The 16,736-nt window shown below is 43.5% G+C and overlaps 2 protein-coding genes across 3 annotated transcripts in view; one reads left to right on the top strand and one right to left on the bottom strand.

The window, feature by feature from the left end:
• Nucleotides 1–16,736, top strand: part of RSRC2 (arginine and serine rich coiled-coil 2) — a 220,960-nt gene that overhangs the window by 118,585 nt on the left and 85,639 nt on the right. The window lies entirely within an intron of this gene.
• Nucleotides 33–16,736, bottom strand: part of KNTC1 (kinetochore associated 1) — an 86,370-nt gene continuing 69,666 nt past the window's right edge. For both annotated transcript variants that reach the window (XM_083589657.1, XM_083589658.1), the window contains 14 exons: nucleotides 16,417–16,526; nucleotides 14,147–14,181; nucleotides 13,559–13,637; nucleotides 11,905–12,023; nucleotides 11,260–11,395; nucleotides 10,941–11,036; nucleotides 9,573–9,629; nucleotides 7,978–8,032; nucleotides 6,468–6,531; nucleotides 5,696–5,825; nucleotides 3,453–3,542; nucleotides 3,208–3,350; nucleotides 2,441–2,531; nucleotides 33–1,507 (listed from right to left, as the gene is read on the bottom strand). In XM_083589657.1, the coding sequence (XP_083445783.1) occupies nucleotides 1,484–1,507; nucleotides 2,441–2,531; nucleotides 3,208–3,350; nucleotides 3,453–3,542; nucleotides 5,696–5,825; nucleotides 6,468–6,531; nucleotides 7,978–8,032; nucleotides 9,573–9,629; nucleotides 10,941–11,036; nucleotides 11,260–11,395; nucleotides 11,905–12,023; nucleotides 13,559–13,637; nucleotides 14,147–14,181; nucleotides 16,417–16,526 (1,229 nt within the window). In that variant the 3' untranslated portion in view covers nucleotides 33–1,483. The remainder of the gene's footprint in view (nucleotides 1,508–2,440; nucleotides 2,532–3,207; nucleotides 3,351–3,452; nucleotides 3,543–5,695; nucleotides 5,826–6,467; nucleotides 6,532–7,977; nucleotides 8,033–9,572; nucleotides 9,630–10,940; nucleotides 11,037–11,259; nucleotides 11,396–11,904; nucleotides 12,024–13,558; nucleotides 13,638–14,146; nucleotides 14,182–16,416; nucleotides 16,527–16,736) is intronic.

Here is a 16,736-nt window from a genome sequence, read left to right as displayed (position 1 = left end):
CCAAAAGAGAAAGTATTATGTTAAATAGCATAGAAATGGCAACATAAATTTATTCAGTGTGGAACAGAGAGATGTTGGAAGTGACCTCTCTCACCCCATCCAAATGGGCTCATTGTCCAGCAATATAAGAACATAAGAATTGGTCACACTTAAGCTTTCCTGTTTCTGTCTTCTTCCTTGAGGTTGGGGCTGTTTTGGGCTGGGATTCCTTTGCTGAGAATAACGTATGTGGTTCTCTATCCTAGTTGAAGAAACCATGATACTGGGGGACGAATGTACAGGACATGTAGAAAGCAATATTGGGATAAACGTCACCTGAGCCTGAAAGTTTCCAGGCTGATCTGGCCAAGCAAGGGGGCCTTATAAGAGCTGAAAATCTGAGGCCTGACCACATATGCCATAGTGTCTTGTAGCAGTGGAGAGCGCATCTCGTTTGCTTGCCGTCCTTGAAGTGCAAGGCTTTTTCCAAGCAAGGTGGAGGTGCTCTTAAATCCACTGCAAATCTACCCTCATGTGCAGGCAATAACAAAGTCTCACATATTAGACAGAAAATTAAATTCTACTGAGTGTACAGTGGTACCTCTGGTTACGTACTTACTTTGTTCTGGAGGTCTGTTCTTAATCTGAAACTGTTCTTAACCTGAGGTACCACTTTAGCTAATGGGGCCTCCTGCTGCTGCCGTGCTGCCACCGCACGATTTCTGTTCTCATCCTGAAGCAAAGTTCTTAACCCGAGGTACTATTTCTGGGTTAGCGGAGTCTGTAACCTGAAGCAGATGTAACCTGAAGTATAAGTAACCCGGGGTACCACTGTATTTCAGTGGTTCCTCAAGCCAATGGATTGAAAACCAGGAGAAAAGAGAGGCAACTATATTTTTTCAATAGCTAAGGGAGAAGCCTCACAAAACTTGAAAAAGTACAAGTCCATATTGTAATTCCATCCAGTGCAAGGCCTTGTGCACTGTTGCTGCACCAAACAACAGTCTGAAGCTTGGAACTGCTGCTGCAGAGATGTCTGGTGGTATGTTGAGCAGTGGCCGGGGGGTAGGGCTTGGGGGAAAGTTGACTCTGCCATCTTGAAATGACAGTGGAATTACTTGGGTGGGTGAAATACCCCTTAGCTTGTATCAGGCTCGTGACAAAACACTGTGGTTGCCATGTTGGGGTTTAATGTCAGATTTATCTGCACTGGAATAAAAGCAGTGTAAAAACAGTCTTGATATCAAAGTATCATAGGATTTGCAAATAATTTCAAAGTGCAACAAGGATGCAGTAATTCCCTGAAACTTAGCACTGCCTTGATTTTAGGCAAAGTTTCTCTCTTCATAAGCAGAGAAATCTCAAACAAGATTTGTAACAGTTATTTTTAGTGAATTTTTGGTGCAAATTAAATACAGAGCCAAGTAAAATACAAAAAGCATAGCTATACAGGATAATGAGACCTCATAAACGGCTTTCTGCATATATATGAATGACAAGACTTCTACGCCAGCTCGTTGAAGTACATCTGAAGGAAGAAAAAGAAATTACCAGCCACTCAGTTTTCTATAAGAAACAGAATGTGTACTAAGTATGTATGTTAAGGTAAAGGTAAAGGTACCCCTGCCCGTACGGGCCAGTCGTGTCCGACTCTAGGGTTGTGCGCCCATCTCACTTAAGAGGCCGGGGGCCAGCGCTGTCCGGAGACACTTCCGGGTCACGTGGCCAGCGTGACGAAGCTGCTTTGGTGAGCCAGCACCAGCGCAGCACACAGAAACGCCGTTTACCTTCCCGCTATAAAGCGGTACCTATTTATCTACTTGCACTTAAGAGTGCTTTCGAACTGCTAGGTTGGCAGGTGCTGGGACTGAACGGCGGGAGCTCACCCTGCCACGGGGATTCGAACCGCCGACCATGCGATCGGCAAGCCCTAGGCACTGAGGTTTTACCCACAGCGCCACCCGCGTCCCTTAAGTATGTATGTTATTCTATGTCTATTAGACATTTGCATCTGTTAGGCGGCTTACATAAAACAACACAGATAAAATACAAAAAGATAAAGCATATAAAAGATTATAAAAGACATTTGTTTAATTGCCTTTTAACTATTTTTAGCTTTTTGCATTTTTATCTGTGTTCTTTTAATTTGTGTAAACCACCTTCTGTGCCAGGTCTGGAGAAAATGCAGGCTATAAATAGATACAATAATAAAAATGTTGAGAATTCATTAGTTACTGAATCTTAATTTTCAGACTGGCAGTTTTGTTTCCTGCAGATGCACACAAAATATGGCCTAACATGTTTCAGCTAAGATGCTCTCAGACTTTGTTCAATCATTTTGGTTGATGCTCTTGGCTCCTTTGAAACAAAGGTCAGGATACAAATTTAAAACTCAATAGATAGAAAGCGTTTCAGGAGAACTAATGGTGGGTTGACTTTTTTTTAACAAAAGTTTTATTACCTTCACAACATCTGAAGATGTCCTGTCCTCTGGAAGAGGAGTTCTAGATGTTTTAAGATACCCTTTTATTAGGGCTGCTGCATCATCCATCCTGCATAAAACATACACACGCAGTCATTAGCAGAAAACAAATCAATATTTTTGAACTATGCAAAAAAGAAAAAGTGCATACTGAGAGAAGAGAGGCAAGTGTTTTCTAAAATCACAATACCTGTAGGCTTTTTTTTTGCAGTGGGAGTGCGGGGAGAGGTATGTATTCATTTAGACAACAATCCAATGCAGCGTTTGTTGCATATGTCGCACATGGCAAACCACTGCATGAAGCATAGCATGCCAGGGGGCGGGGCAGCGGATCTGGACCTCTGGAGGGGCGGTGGATCCACCCACTGCTGTCTCTGCCATTGCTGGCTCCTTCTCTACCTGCTCTCCTCCTGCATTGCGTACACTCTCTGCTCCCTGATGCTTATTTTCGCTCCTGGCCTTCTCCACGCCCATCATCTGCCTTGGGAGAAAGAGTGCTCAAGCTGCCCACCAGCTTCCTCCTCCTCCACTGTGTGCCTGCTGCTCCCTTGCTTTGCCCAGGAAGCGACAAAGGAGCTACAGTGTCTACGTGGCTCACTGGTACTGTCTGTAAATGAACAAGACCTCTCCCTTCCACGTATAAGCAAAGGCTTGGGAACATCCTTTGGCACAGTTGTGGAGAAGAGTAGGATTAGGCCCTCCTAGCACAAAGAAAAATGAAACTTGAGAATTCTGCACTCACTTACCTATTCTTTTCTACAAGTTTTTCTACCAAGCTTTTAAGTTTCCCAGGGTGAATCTCCTGCAACTTCAAGAATGGAATGTATTCTGAGGTTAGAAACTCTTCACACTTCTCATTTATGATGTAGTCTAAAATCAGACATCTAATCTGCAAAGCAGTAGAAGAGTTATTCTGGTTAGGTCCACGGCTTACGAGAAAGAATCAACTGTGTCTTGTCTATTTTGTCCCAAAGGGCTGAAATTGGGGTACCTGTATGGCAAAGCCAGCTACTATACCCTGGTTCATGTGCTCCTCTACTTGCAGTAACACAGTCCCAAGCTGACATAAGGATAGGAAGCCCTGGTGGGGAAAAACAGGATCAAATCTTTTAAAGCATCTGAGAACAAACAAACATTACAGAAATATTCTTGATTCTTACAGCACTTTTGTTCAAAGAGGTTGCAAAGGATAATAGCTTCACAAACTATGAAATCCTATATAGGAGCTGTACTGAATATTGCAGCAAAAAGTTTTGCAGGGTCTTAAAGTCGACATTCTTTGCAGTAGAAGCTTTCATGCAGAAGAGGCATTTTTTAAAAATGCTATCACAAACTTGGTGGATCAGGGAAATGCTGTAGACATAGTGCATCTTAATTTCAGTAAGGCTTTTGACAAAGTCCCCCATGATATTCTTGTGAGGAAGCTGGTAAAATGGGGGTTGAACGAGGTAACTGTTAGGTGGATTTGTAGCTGGTTGACTAACCAAACCCAAAGAGAACCCATTAATGGTTCCTCGTCTTCCTGTAAACATGTTACAAGTGGGGTGCCGCAGGGTTCTGTCCTGGGCCCGTTGTTGTTAAATGTCTTTATAAATGATATGGACGAAGGAATTAAGATGCTCATCAAATTCACAGATGACACCAAACTGGGAGGAGAAGCTAATGCTGCAGAAGACAGAATCAGAATTTAAAATGACCGTAACCAATTGAAGAACTGGGCGCAAGCTAACAAAATGAAATTCAATAGGGACAAATATAAGGCTCTGGACTTAGGCAGGAAAAAACAGATGCATAAATATAAGATGGGAGACACCCGGTTTACTAGCAGTACATGTGAAGAGGATCTAGGGGTCTGTGGACCACAAGCTTAAGATGAGTCAACAGTGTGATGCAGCAGGAAAAAAAGCTAACATTCTAGGCTGCATCAACAGAAGTACAGCGTCCAGATCAAGGGAAGTAATAGTCCCACTATATTCTGCTTTTGTCAGACCACACCTGCAATACTGTGTCCAATTCTGGGCACCACAATTTAAGTAGGATGTTGACAAGCTGGAACATGTACAGAGGAGGACAGAGGACAACCAAGATGATCAAGGGTGTGGAAACCAAGCCTTATGAGGAACGGTTGAAGGAACGGTTGAAGGAGCTGAGTGTGTTTAGCCTGGAAAAGAGGAGACTGAGAGGAGATATGATAGCCATCTTCAAATATCTGAAGGGCTGTCACATGGAAGAGGGAACATGTGTTTTTCCCCCTCCAGCTTTGGGAGGCAGGACTCGAACCAGTGGCTTCAAGTTACATTAAAAGAGATTCTGACTAAACATTTGGAAAAACTTTCTGACAGTAAAAGTTGTTTTGACAGTGGAACAGTATCCCCCTCAGGAGGTTGTGGCCTCTCCTTCCCTGGAGGTTGGGTAGCCATCTGCCAGGGATGCTTTAGCTGAGATTCCTGCATTGCAGGGGTTGGACTAGATGATCCTTGGAGTCCCTTCCAAGATTCTATGATTCGTGACATCATCTTCGTCACAAGAGTGCTATCCTAAATTGATAGGCACAAAATAAAACTAGAGGAAGAAAGGAGTGCAACTTTTCTTTTAACAGAAGTAGGCCAAAGTCAAAGAAAATAGAAGAGTGTTTCATTTGTGTACAGAACACAAATACAGTGGTACCCCCTCTACTTAGGCTCACCTCCGGTTATGTATCCTTTGGGATACATATGTGGCAAACCCGGAAGTATTTTTCCGGGTTTTGCCGTGCGCACATGTCAGAAGTGCTAAACCGTGCTGCGCGCATGCGCAGAAGCGGCACCTCCGGATGCGCACACCTTGGGATCGACTGGAGCTCCGGAACGGATCCTGTGTGCAACCGCAGGTACCACTGTAAATACAAAATCTACTCAGGGTGGATGTGACCTACTCCCAACCCAGAGCTACTGGTGATTTTTTTAAAAAGCATGAAGGATTGTATAAACGCTTGAAGTGGAACACATAAGGCCTGTGTTAGGAATTCCTGGGTGTACGTGTGCTGGGCCCTCCATGTGTTGGACTCTCACTCGCATGATCCCATCAGCCCCAGCTAGACTGGCCAAGGATGACAGGAGTTGTAGTCTAAACTTATGGAGGGCCACAGGTCCCCCAATCCATCTTTAGTCTAGATTGATACTGTAGAATTTTAACTCAGGGGCTTCACCAACTGATTGTGAAGTACACCAACTATTTGTGTCTGTTTTCACTCACCTGAATCTGCTGAGCTCTTTTCTCAGGTTGTGGAATCAGCAACAGACACCCCAAGGCGAAAGCTGGCAGGTCTAATTGGGCATACTGCTTTGCAATCCCAGTCAGATCTAGATCAGCCACGAGAGGACACCTTTGGGAAGTAGCCATTAAGTGGAGGAAACAGTAATCAGCTACAGTTATTTTATAAATTAACAGAGTAACAACCTTCCTTCAGTGGCCTAACAGCTTGATGCATAAGTGTACACACTAATTCCATATTTTAATCATTCAACTTTTTCATGATTTAGTTGTTCCTTTCATGCTCTTATCACCAGTGCTTCTTCCCCTAGAAAAATAGGTGCTGGTTCTCACCATGAGGTTGTTACAGTAAATGCCACACTTTTTAACAACAACAAAAGAGGTGCCAACATCCTTGAGGACCCCGTGAAAAAAGCACTGCTTATCACAGACCTGGTACACACACAAAGCCATCTGAAGCTGTCAAATAAACTGCAAGAGCAGCAATGGAAAATTGCTTTCACACACTAAAATTCCCTGCAACTATAAAGCCAGCAAAGCAGGGAAAAGGCTAGCTTTTTTAATTGGCAAGTACTTTCTCCATGATGTGCTAGGTTTTCGCTTTTACACATAGGAGAAGTGTTATTCCCCACCTGTAGCTTGAGGTAGTATGGTCCATTTGGCCACCTCATTCTGCTCCATATGCAGAGTGCTGGAATTTTTAATTCTTAAGGAAACATTGTGTCTCTTTCTCCCACATGAGATGCTTATTTACCTCAATAATGTTCTGAAAGACTCATAGCATGCTTCAAGCTGATTAGCACTTGGTGGCTGTGAAGCTTTAAAAACAAAACAGACACATAGTGAAAGGATTTCTACACACTGAATTTTTGATTTACAGAGCAATTGCTTTCAGCTCTGCAGATGAGCTCATAGTATCCAAACTACCTCTGTGAGAGCTGTGAAGCAGAGCGCCCTCCACTGGCTCTGCTGTGACAGGTCAGCTCCATCAGGCCTCCTCTCCCCACAACTGTCATCTGGGGCAGCCATCAGTGGGAGAGCTTTGCTGGAGGCCCAGCTCCTTCAGGCACCTCCTGCCCCTGAACTGTGCCAGCTGGTCTATAGAGGAACAACTGTTTAAAGGTTTGTGACTGAGATTTGATATTCCTCTTCCCTCCCTGCCCCTTTGCCTGTGGGTAGGGACCATCTTGCTTTGATGGTATATAAGTCGTCTGGTTGGCTGAAGAGCGAGATACAAATGCTCCAAATAAATAAATCTCTCTATACACAGTATAGCAAACTAGTGATCTTTGTAATGTGTGACTATTGTAGTAGGATGGCCAGATACCACATAGTATTTAAGCAAGAACAGAAGATCAAATAAGTGAATAAGGCTAAATTGGGGGTGGGGGGTATGCAAATGTGAATTAAAAATTATGTGCTATAAGAAATTAAGAAACATTCTGCTGGGTCAGACCAAGAGCCAATATTCCTTCCTCCAGTAGCCAATCAGATGCCTCCAGGAAAGCCAACAACAGCCCTCCCCAATTGCTGCTCCCCAGCAACTAGAATTCAGAGACATACTGCCTTTGAACAAGGATCTATCACTTCTCCTTTGGGCAGGCCTCTCCTCCATGATTTTGTCTGGTTCCCCTATAAGCCAGTGAGCATGAGCACATCCTGTGGCTTTTTAATACCATACATTCATTATGCACTGCATGAATAAACACTTTGTCCTATTCTGCTGCCCACTCATTCCAATCCAAACTGTACATTTAAAAAACTTCTCTATAAGTTAAGAATGCACATGATTTGCAATGCATGTTTATTCAGGAGTAAAACTTAAGTTTAGTAGGACTTGCCTAGGAATGTATATAAGACTACAACCATATTCTGTTTTTGTTGGTCAAGGAGAAATGCACTGAACTATTGATTCTATATGGATGCTTCAGTTGCGAATCCTACACTGCAGGGGCCCCTTCCAACTCTACAGTTCTATGTTTCTATGAGCCCCTCCCCATGGTTGCTGGGAATCCCACTGACCCACTTTCTGGTGCCTGAGATTTCATCAGTTATTTTGCACACGCTTTGAAGGCTCTTCTTTTGCTACCAAACAGGCTAGAATCCTTTTGTTGGAAACCTGAGGTTACCAAGATGCTGAATTCCACATCCACCCTCCAAATTTTGATGGCTTTTCCTTCACTTTACTTGCTCTACCTAAAATGCACAAAAGCATCGAGTGATGATTTGGTGGCATGATTCAAGAGCAAAGAAACAGAGCTAACCTGAAAGGCACGGCACCAGGATGACATTCTGCCAAGCTAGGATGAAGTTTGGAATCTGCGGAAAGTTAAAACAAATCTTCAAATGCCTGAGAGAATGCCCTACTTATTGGTTAGTGGATCCTGTCAAGAATATAGGTTAACGCTCTCCTGATCAGATTTGTGAGACTCTTAGCAAACATTCTTGCCAACTGCTGTGATGTGCAACCCAACTCTTGCCAGAAGTCCTTTCTCAAGGAACTGGAGACCACAGTCAAAGAAGTCAAATCTTCCCTAACAAAAACCACTGTGCAGCCAGTGGTTTACTTCCAGTGTTTTCCTCTCTGTTGCTGGGCCATGACCTTCAACAGGAAAGAGTGATGAAAAAACCACCTATGCCCCAAGGCCCTTCAACGTCCTGCTCAGATTCTCAGAGTCCTTTTCTATACATTAAAGGCTGTGTGTGTCAGTATTGTTTGTACCCACATGAATCAGAAGGAAGGGGTTGTGGTCAATGGGTTTTATAAGACATGGCAACCTCTGTTACATAGTAAATCTTTGCACCTGGAAGACAGCACACCTCCTGGGACATCCTGTTACCTCCACCCCCTGCGGCTCTGTCCCCTTAAGTAGGGAGTCACCTGCCACCACTCAGCGGTGTAGCATGGGGCGGGTGGGGCTGAGGGGCCGTTGGCCTGGCATGGTTTGGCGGAGGGGCGCATCACGGCGCCTTGCCACGTTGTCAGCTGTTGCACCCTTCTCAGCACCCTCAAGCAGGAGGGCAGCTGAGAGGGACACAACAGCTCACAGCGCCCCGCAAGCCCAGTGCCATTTTTGCAAGTCTCACAAAGCGGTACTAGGCTAACAGGGCGCCATGAATGTGCCCTGATTAGCAGCAGTGGGCAGGGGACCCCATCTGCAGTCAGTGAAATAAAAAAATAAACATCAAGCTGCAGGAAAGCAATGAAGAGTGGATTAAAAAGCTTGGGGGGAAATTAAAGTATTTTTGCCTTGTGCACAAATTATTTCGAGTTAACTGCCCAGTAAGTCTCCCTGCAAAGTGCAACCCAGTTATGCTGCCACTGCCAAGTCGGGCTCTTTGCTGCACCTCCGAGGGCAAGGGCATTCAGGCAGGGCCTCTGCTGAAGGTCTGAAGAGTCTAGGGGGACACATGTGGAGAAAAGCGGCCCTTCAGGTACTACAGTCCCAGTAACGAAATATTTTACACCTTAAAAATGAGGACATTGAATTGAACCTGAAATTGAACTTGGAGTCATTTTAGTGGGTAAACCATTAAGTGCAATGTGATCTTAACTCCTAACTGGAACAACTTTGGAGCTGCATTTTGGACTACCTGCAATTTCTGAAGAGTTTTAAAAAGGCAACCCCACATATAGTCTAGGTACATAGATTACTAAGGCCAACCAGGCTCCTCCTGTCCAGGCTGGGCCACAGCTGGTAGAAAGGCACTCAGTGCTTTGGAGGCAATCGGTAACATCAATGACCTTTTAATATTAAATTAAATATTAAATTGTCTGCAAATAAACAAATTACTACACACATTTCTTTTTAAAGTTGGGCAAATATTCCAGCTTGAGAGGGAGTGAGAATTCACGCACCTGCCATAAGGAATAGATCCCAGTAACCTCTGTCAAAACCTTCTTCAGATAATGAACCTGAAATACACAAGGCATTTTCAAGGATTGTATAAGCACAGCAAGAGGATACTGTTAAGATGCAACTTTAATGGAGGGCATGGTGTTGTTTAATTCTCTCCCATCTTTATCAGACAATAGAGGATAACATGCACCTTTGAGTTTTCTAGCTTGTCTATGAAAACCCAAAAGTTAATAAACAAACATTGACATGGAATTCAAGACGTCCCCCAATACAATCTTCCCCCATTAATTGGTCTGAGAATGAGACAAATAACCAAATGAGAAATGAAATGAGGCAAATGAGAATAACCTAAATAGAAAAAAAGGATGAATAGTGAATAGATTTGTTTTTATCATTATTGTTTTTTAAATTATCCCACCTTTCCTAATACATACAAGGTGTCTTATAACATAAAACATCAACATCAATTCCGACCAGATGGTGCTGGGATGCCCACAGGTGGAACACAAGCACAACAGGCCTCTCCCAACTCAGGTGCTTTGGCAAGAGTTATTGAGAGCCACACAGCTGCTGATTCTGGAGGCAGCACACAGCCATCATGATTAGCAGCTAATGGGAGCCTCATCCTCTGTTAATCTATCTAATCCTCTTGCAAAGCCATCCCAATTTGGTGACCATCACCACATCCTGAGTTGGTTAATTAAATGATGAAGACAGCCCCTTCTGAAAATAAAAAAATAAAATAAAAAAAAATTTTATATATATATATATATATATATATATATATATATATATATATATATATATATATTTCAACTGTGTCAGACCAACACGGTGTCAGGGAAGAGTTAGAAGTTTCCAGTTTCTCAGAGGGAGAAAGCATTCCCCAAGGGGGGGAGGAGAGCAGTGAATCTAATAGAAGCGAACAACAGGGAGGGACTGGCTGTTCCCAGGAAAGGCAAGGGTTCAGTTCTAGCTCAGATTCGGAGGAGGGGAGATACAAGCCAGCTCTAGCCAGGAGGGTAGGAAAAAGAGCGGGAAAGCGAAGGGAAGGGCACCTTCGCCATTTTGAGAGTGGCTGGTCATGGAGAAGCAGAGCTCAGAAGGTATCTGAAATAAGTGACACTGAGGAAGAATAGTTAAGAACCGTTTATAAGATTGTTTTGTTAACAATAAAAAGTTATAAAAGAACAAGAAGCATTTGTGTGGTGATCTGAAGAGGACAATGACCAGTCCTGACACACGGCTACGTACCTGAATCTATAAAATTTAACTAACTAGAACCCAAACCTGCACTAGCACTAGGAAGCTTTTCTCGCAGGACACCAAAACATAGAGCGACCTTTCCCTCTCCAAAGAAGTCTTACCTTGTTGAAAGTAATTAGCTTCTGAAGCAAACCATTCCAGAGTAAAGGATCGTGCACTTTATATTCCAAGCTAAGCTCTGCCACAAGTTTCACTGCCTGAAACCAATGAGTAAATTATTTTATTTTTTATTGAACACCATGTTACTGTGAATCATTCCAAAGCAGAGAAAACTTTTGCTGTTCATTAGTAACGTAGGAGTTAAACACTTCTTACTCTTCTCTGTGTACCTGATAATGTCCTGTGCATTAAAAAAGATACAACATGAAGAAAAAGATGTGTGTTTTGTCCCCTCCAATCTCCAACCCCCTGCCATATTACCATGGGTTCGTGGCTATGGTTCTTCCACAAGCCTTTGATCATTCCTTCCTTGGGAGTGCTATGAAACGTTGAGTAGGTGTATGGGATATTCAGAATTTCAAACTGAGCAAGGAAAATTAAGCATTTCAGGAAATTCCTATTAAAAAGAAATGTGCTTTATTGTAGAGGTTCACAACAGGGAAACCAAAATGCTACAAACTTCTAATAAAGACAGCTGTGTGCAAACAGTCTGTGCAGCCAAACTGAGCTAGATGAGGAACGGTGTGTTTTCTTTCCCTGATCCAAAACTGTGCATGCAGGGCCCTTTTTCAAATGCTAAAATTTCACTGAGTTGTTGCATGGAATTCAGGACCCGGCTTTCGTCCATGCACTGGCTGGATCTTAGCTTCGTAAATCTGCCAGTGTGATATGGTGGCTCTGGTTTAAATTCCTGCTCAGCCTTGGGTGATTGATCTGCCTGCCATCTCACAACATATTCCACCTTGAATTCCTTGGGAGAAGGGTGGGGGAGGCTTTCATGTCTGCAGCACTGTCAGCACTGCACATGCTGTGGATGGGAGCCAACAAGGTGTTTGGGGAAATTGAATGAAACTTCATCACTGGTTGGCATTTTGTATGTCTGAAGGAAAACAAGACTCTGCTTACCTCACTTCCTCTAGGGGCTTTTTGAAGAGGGTCTCAACAGCACAAGGGTCCGCCAGGCAGAGCAGACACTTGAGAGCCCGGCTTCTGTGAGCAAAGGTCAACTTGTTTACTCCAATAGGCTAAAATAGGGAGGGGGTGAAAATAATACAGAATTATTATTTTTAAAGCACTAAACTATTAATAAACTATAGAGTATCTTTCCCCCAGTTTATTTGGCTTTTTTTATATAATGGTGCTGGGGGTGGAGGGAGATGCTATTCCTGACTATTTGCGAAAAGTTCCATTCTTCCAAAGGACAGCTGCCGAGTGAAAATATTGCTGAAACTAGCCCTGCAAGAACCTGCTCACTGAATGAGAGGATATTACAGTTGAAGTAAACTGCCACATTGATGCCACTGAAGACAGTTTAGGATACCAAGTGGGCTAGAGCCCCAGCTCCTGATTCACAGACCCAAACCGGCATTGACCTATCCAGCAACTTGCCTACCAACAGAGTTCAATTCAAGGTGCCAACTGGGGCCTTTGCCCATGTATGCCTCCCCCAAATTACACAGCAGACGAGGGCTTGCTTCAAGTTCCAAGATTTAGAGAGGCCAGGCTGCCAGCTACAGGATGCAGGACCTTTTCTGCCATGGCCCTGAAATGATCTTCTGAAGGATGCCCATTTATCTCCATTGTGCTTTTAGAAATTACATTCATTCAACCTACTCTACCACCTTCAGTTGCTGCTGCAGCTAGTTTAAAACCATCAAAATAATGTCTACACTTGTATGTTATTTTGTGAAATTGTTTTAAATTGTCTTTCATACACTGTCAGTGTTCACTCCCAAAGCTAACAGCATTAAAATTTTCAAAAATAAATAAAATAATTGAAACAAAACAACTTAGGGATTGATAAATTTGCAAAGTTATGGAGCCAGCAGCATTTGTTTTTCGCACCAGACCACAGCTTAGTAAAAGGATAGGAACAATTTGGTCTTCCAGCTGCTGTTGAACTCCAACTTCTATTTGCCCCAGTCAGCCCTGCCAACGGTCAGGGGTGATGTGAGCTGAAGGGCTGGATTCCCCATCCTTGGCTTTGTAAACTTAAGGTCCTGGGCTCCGTCCCCAAAAAGCTCCTGCCAGTCAGAGCCGAGTATGACCAGGTAAAAGGCAGCAGTCTATATTCTTTCTTTGCAAGTTACTGGAGGCGAGTGCTCTTGTGTTCAGGTTCTGCTTGCAGGTTTCCCACAGGAATCTGCTTGGCCAATTTGAGAACAGGTTGCTAGGCTTGATGGGCCATTGGCTTGATCTGGCAGTCTCTTCTGATGCTCTAGCTGAAGATATATTTCAGAGCTAGAATCCAGTAGTTATGGGCCAAGAATAGTTTTAATTCCTTGCACTGAAGGGGATTTAGGGCTTATGTTTCTCAAACAACAGCCTGCCATGCTGCATGGCAAACCTTTTTTGAAGGTTTCAAGAGCAGGTAAGTGTTATGACTAGGGGTAGTAGGTTCTGTAACAGCAGCTCTTGGGATCCCGGCCACTGTGTTCAAATTCTAGCTCAGACTTGGGACTCCAGTGCCCCCCCCCATCAATTAGTTCTGAAGTAAGAGAATTTGCACAGCATAAAATGTCCAGTCACTGCATCTATAATACACACACAAATAGCTTACTGAAGTTGTGGATACTGTACATTCATAAAGGATTCTCAAGTGGTTATCCACTGGGCCATGCTGTAAGAGATAGAGAACTCTGGAAAAAAATTAAAAAATTAATGGCAACTCCAGATGGCACTAAAGTGGTTTGTTTTACTGTGTGTAAAGCTGACATTTTAATTCCATCGTATATGATGAAATCAATAACTTACTGAAGAACAAGTCTTTAAAGGAACCTGTAGTCAGTGCCAGGGGTGCTTGCTGAAGCCCACAGCACTACAGAGGGCCCACCCCCAACCTCTGAGGCCTCCTGGTCCTGTAGATCCATTTCCTTGCTGTTGCTACCTGTTCACCTGCCCCCTCCAACAGGCAAGAGTGAGGGAGACATAGCAGCAACTCCCTCTGGGAAGTTGTGCAGATTTGGCACAGAAGAAGAGGTCCAGTGAGTGGGGGTTACACTTCCTTGGCAAGCCCTACTCACATTAGGATATATTCCCCAAGGGCTCCCCCAAGCCTGAAGCCCAAGGTAGAATGAACCAACCAATCAACCAACCAACCAACCAACCAACCAACCAATCAGAGGGTTGCATCAGAACAAAGTCCTACCTCTTAAAGTCTTCATCTTGGATATTTTCAAAAACCTTTTAAAAAGATATGGGAAAGTAAATGGAAAGTAGAAGAGGGTGGTTTTGGAAAACTAGCTTTCAGTGACAAGACTGAGATGTTCGGTCAGGCCAAAGCCCAATAGTTTAATGTACCATGGGGGTGGGGAAGAGAACCTGCTTAGCAGGTAAGATATTTTGCTGCATTTTAACTGGGGCTCTGCCTTTCTGGCAACTTCCAAATGCTGTGTGCATTTGAGCTGAGTATATCCCACCCCAAACATACATTTACACTTGCAGATGCAGATTATTCCCCAACTGACTCTGTTGTGTTAAAACTAGAAATTGGCACGGCTACGACTGGGTTGTGATTTGCAGATTACTCTCCTGAACACACAGAAATCTGGAGCTGATATAAGAACAGAGAATCCCAAATCTTGACATTCCTAATCCTCAATAGGAACATAGTCAGAGGCGACTTTCTATGTTTCCTGAGTCAGACCCCTGGTCTTGTCTAGACTGTCTGGCTGCTGCTTGCCAGGCTTTCAAGAATAAAGTCTTTCCCAGGCCTACCTAGAACCTCTGCTTACAAAGCAGTCACTCTACCACTGAGTTATGGCTCTTTCCAGCAAAGAAAGAGGAAACTTCCAAATAGTCCTGGAAAGTGTGTACAGTTACTCAGGAGTATTCCAATCCAAATGTCTTGCATTTTCCATAGCTCAAAGACATCATGACCACACCTGGGCAGTTTACTCTAAGGGTTTGCAGCTGCATATAATTGACTATGTGGTTTTTAAAGCTTAAAGGTAAAGGTAAAGGGACCCTGACCATTAGGTCCAGTCGTGGCCGACTCTGGGGTTGCAGCGATCATCTCGCTTTATTGACCGAGGGAGCCGGCGTACAGTTTCCGGGTCATGTGGCCAGCATGACTAAGCCGCTTCTGGTGAACCAGAGCAGCGCACAGAAACGCTGTTTACCTTCCCACCGGAGTGGTACCTATTGATCTACTTGCACTTTGACGTGCTTTCGAACTGCTAGGTTGGCTCTTAAATGCTATTGTGCTGGTTTCTGGTTTTCTTTTGAATATGGTTTAAGGATTTTGTAATATTTGGGTTTCTGTATTTTAATACTGTATGGAAGCTGCCAGGTGAGGATAGGTATCCTAAAAGGAGATTTATAAAACTTTTAAAGAAATAAACTCCTGTGCCCATTGTTGTTCAACATCTTTATAAATGTCTTGAATGATGGAACGGAGGGGGTGCTTATCAAATTTGTGGATGACACCAAACAGAGGGGTAGCTAATGCTGCAGAAGACAGAATCAGAATTCAAAATGACCTTAACAGATTGGAGAACTGTGTCCAAGCTAACAAAATGAATTTCAATAGGGACAAATGTAAGGTTCTGCACTCCGGCAGGAAGAACCAGATGCACAAATATAAGATGGGGGACACCTGGCTTACTAGCAGTACATGTGAAGAGGATCTAGGGGTCTGGGTGGACCACAAGCTTAACGTGAGTCAACAGTGTGATGCAGCAGGGGGTAAAGCTAGCGCTATTCTAGGCTGCATTAACAGAAGTATAGTGTCCAGATCAAGGGAAGTAATAGTTCCACTGTATTCTGCCTTGGTCAGACCACACCTGGAATGCTGTCCATCTGTCATGGATGCTTTAGCTAAGATTTCTACACTGCAGGGGGTTGGACTAGATGACCTTTGGGTCCCTCCCAACTTTAAGATTCTATGATTTTATGAGATCTAGGCAGTTTCTAAGAATCTAGTTGCAGTGTGTGCCCCTTGTCCCCATCTCTCCACCTCATTGGTCCAGTAATACAACAAGTAATTTGTAAGACTGAGCCCTTTCCAAGGGTGTTGGTGTGAACATATCAACTGATTTTTTAATTTTTTAAAAAAGATAATTAAAAACTAGGAAAAAATGCAAAAAATGGCATTCACACTGATCTGGGCACCATTCATACTTCTCTGTGAGGAAAGGCTAAAGCATCTGGGGGCTTTTAGTTTAGAGAAAAAGAAGGTGGTAGAAGCTACACGGGGGTCATCTATCTTAGATCTGGTCCTCACCAAGAGTGAGGAGCTGATCAACAAAGTGGAAGCATTGGGAAACTTGGGAGGAAGTTGTCATGTCCTCTTAGGCTTCGTTATACAGACAAGGGGAAGCTGAGTGTAGATGAACATGCACCATGCACTTTAAGAAGATTGCTACCAATACAGGAGATACAATATGACTGATTCCTCTTTCTAAAGGGCACACTTACGTCTGTTGGTGGCACACTTGGACATAGCCATTTTTCTAATAGCATATTCCGTATTTTCTCCATATCCAAGTTGTTAATTTCAGCTATTTCTTTAGCCATTGCATGGATATCTACACAGAGAGAGACACAGTATTTTTATGGCAAAATCCTCATTCCAGCTTGTATACACACTGTTCAGAAGGCACCAGTGCCCAACATAAATGGGAATGCGTCTTACACTTTCCTGTGAACAGGCATCACAGAGGATAACTGGCAGTTGCAGGCAAGCCATATTTCAAGGAAGCTGCTTTGCCTGATAAGAGCTGAGGACTTCTCCCAGG

The sequence above is a fragment of the Podarcis filfolensis genome, assembly GCF_964270895.1.
Source record: "Podarcis filfolensis genome assembly, chromosome: 16".
Lineage (NCBI taxonomy): Eukaryota > Metazoa > Chordata > Lepidosauria > Squamata > Lacertidae > Podarcis > Podarcis filfolensis.
This window is presented reverse-complemented; position numbering and strand designations above follow the sequence as displayed.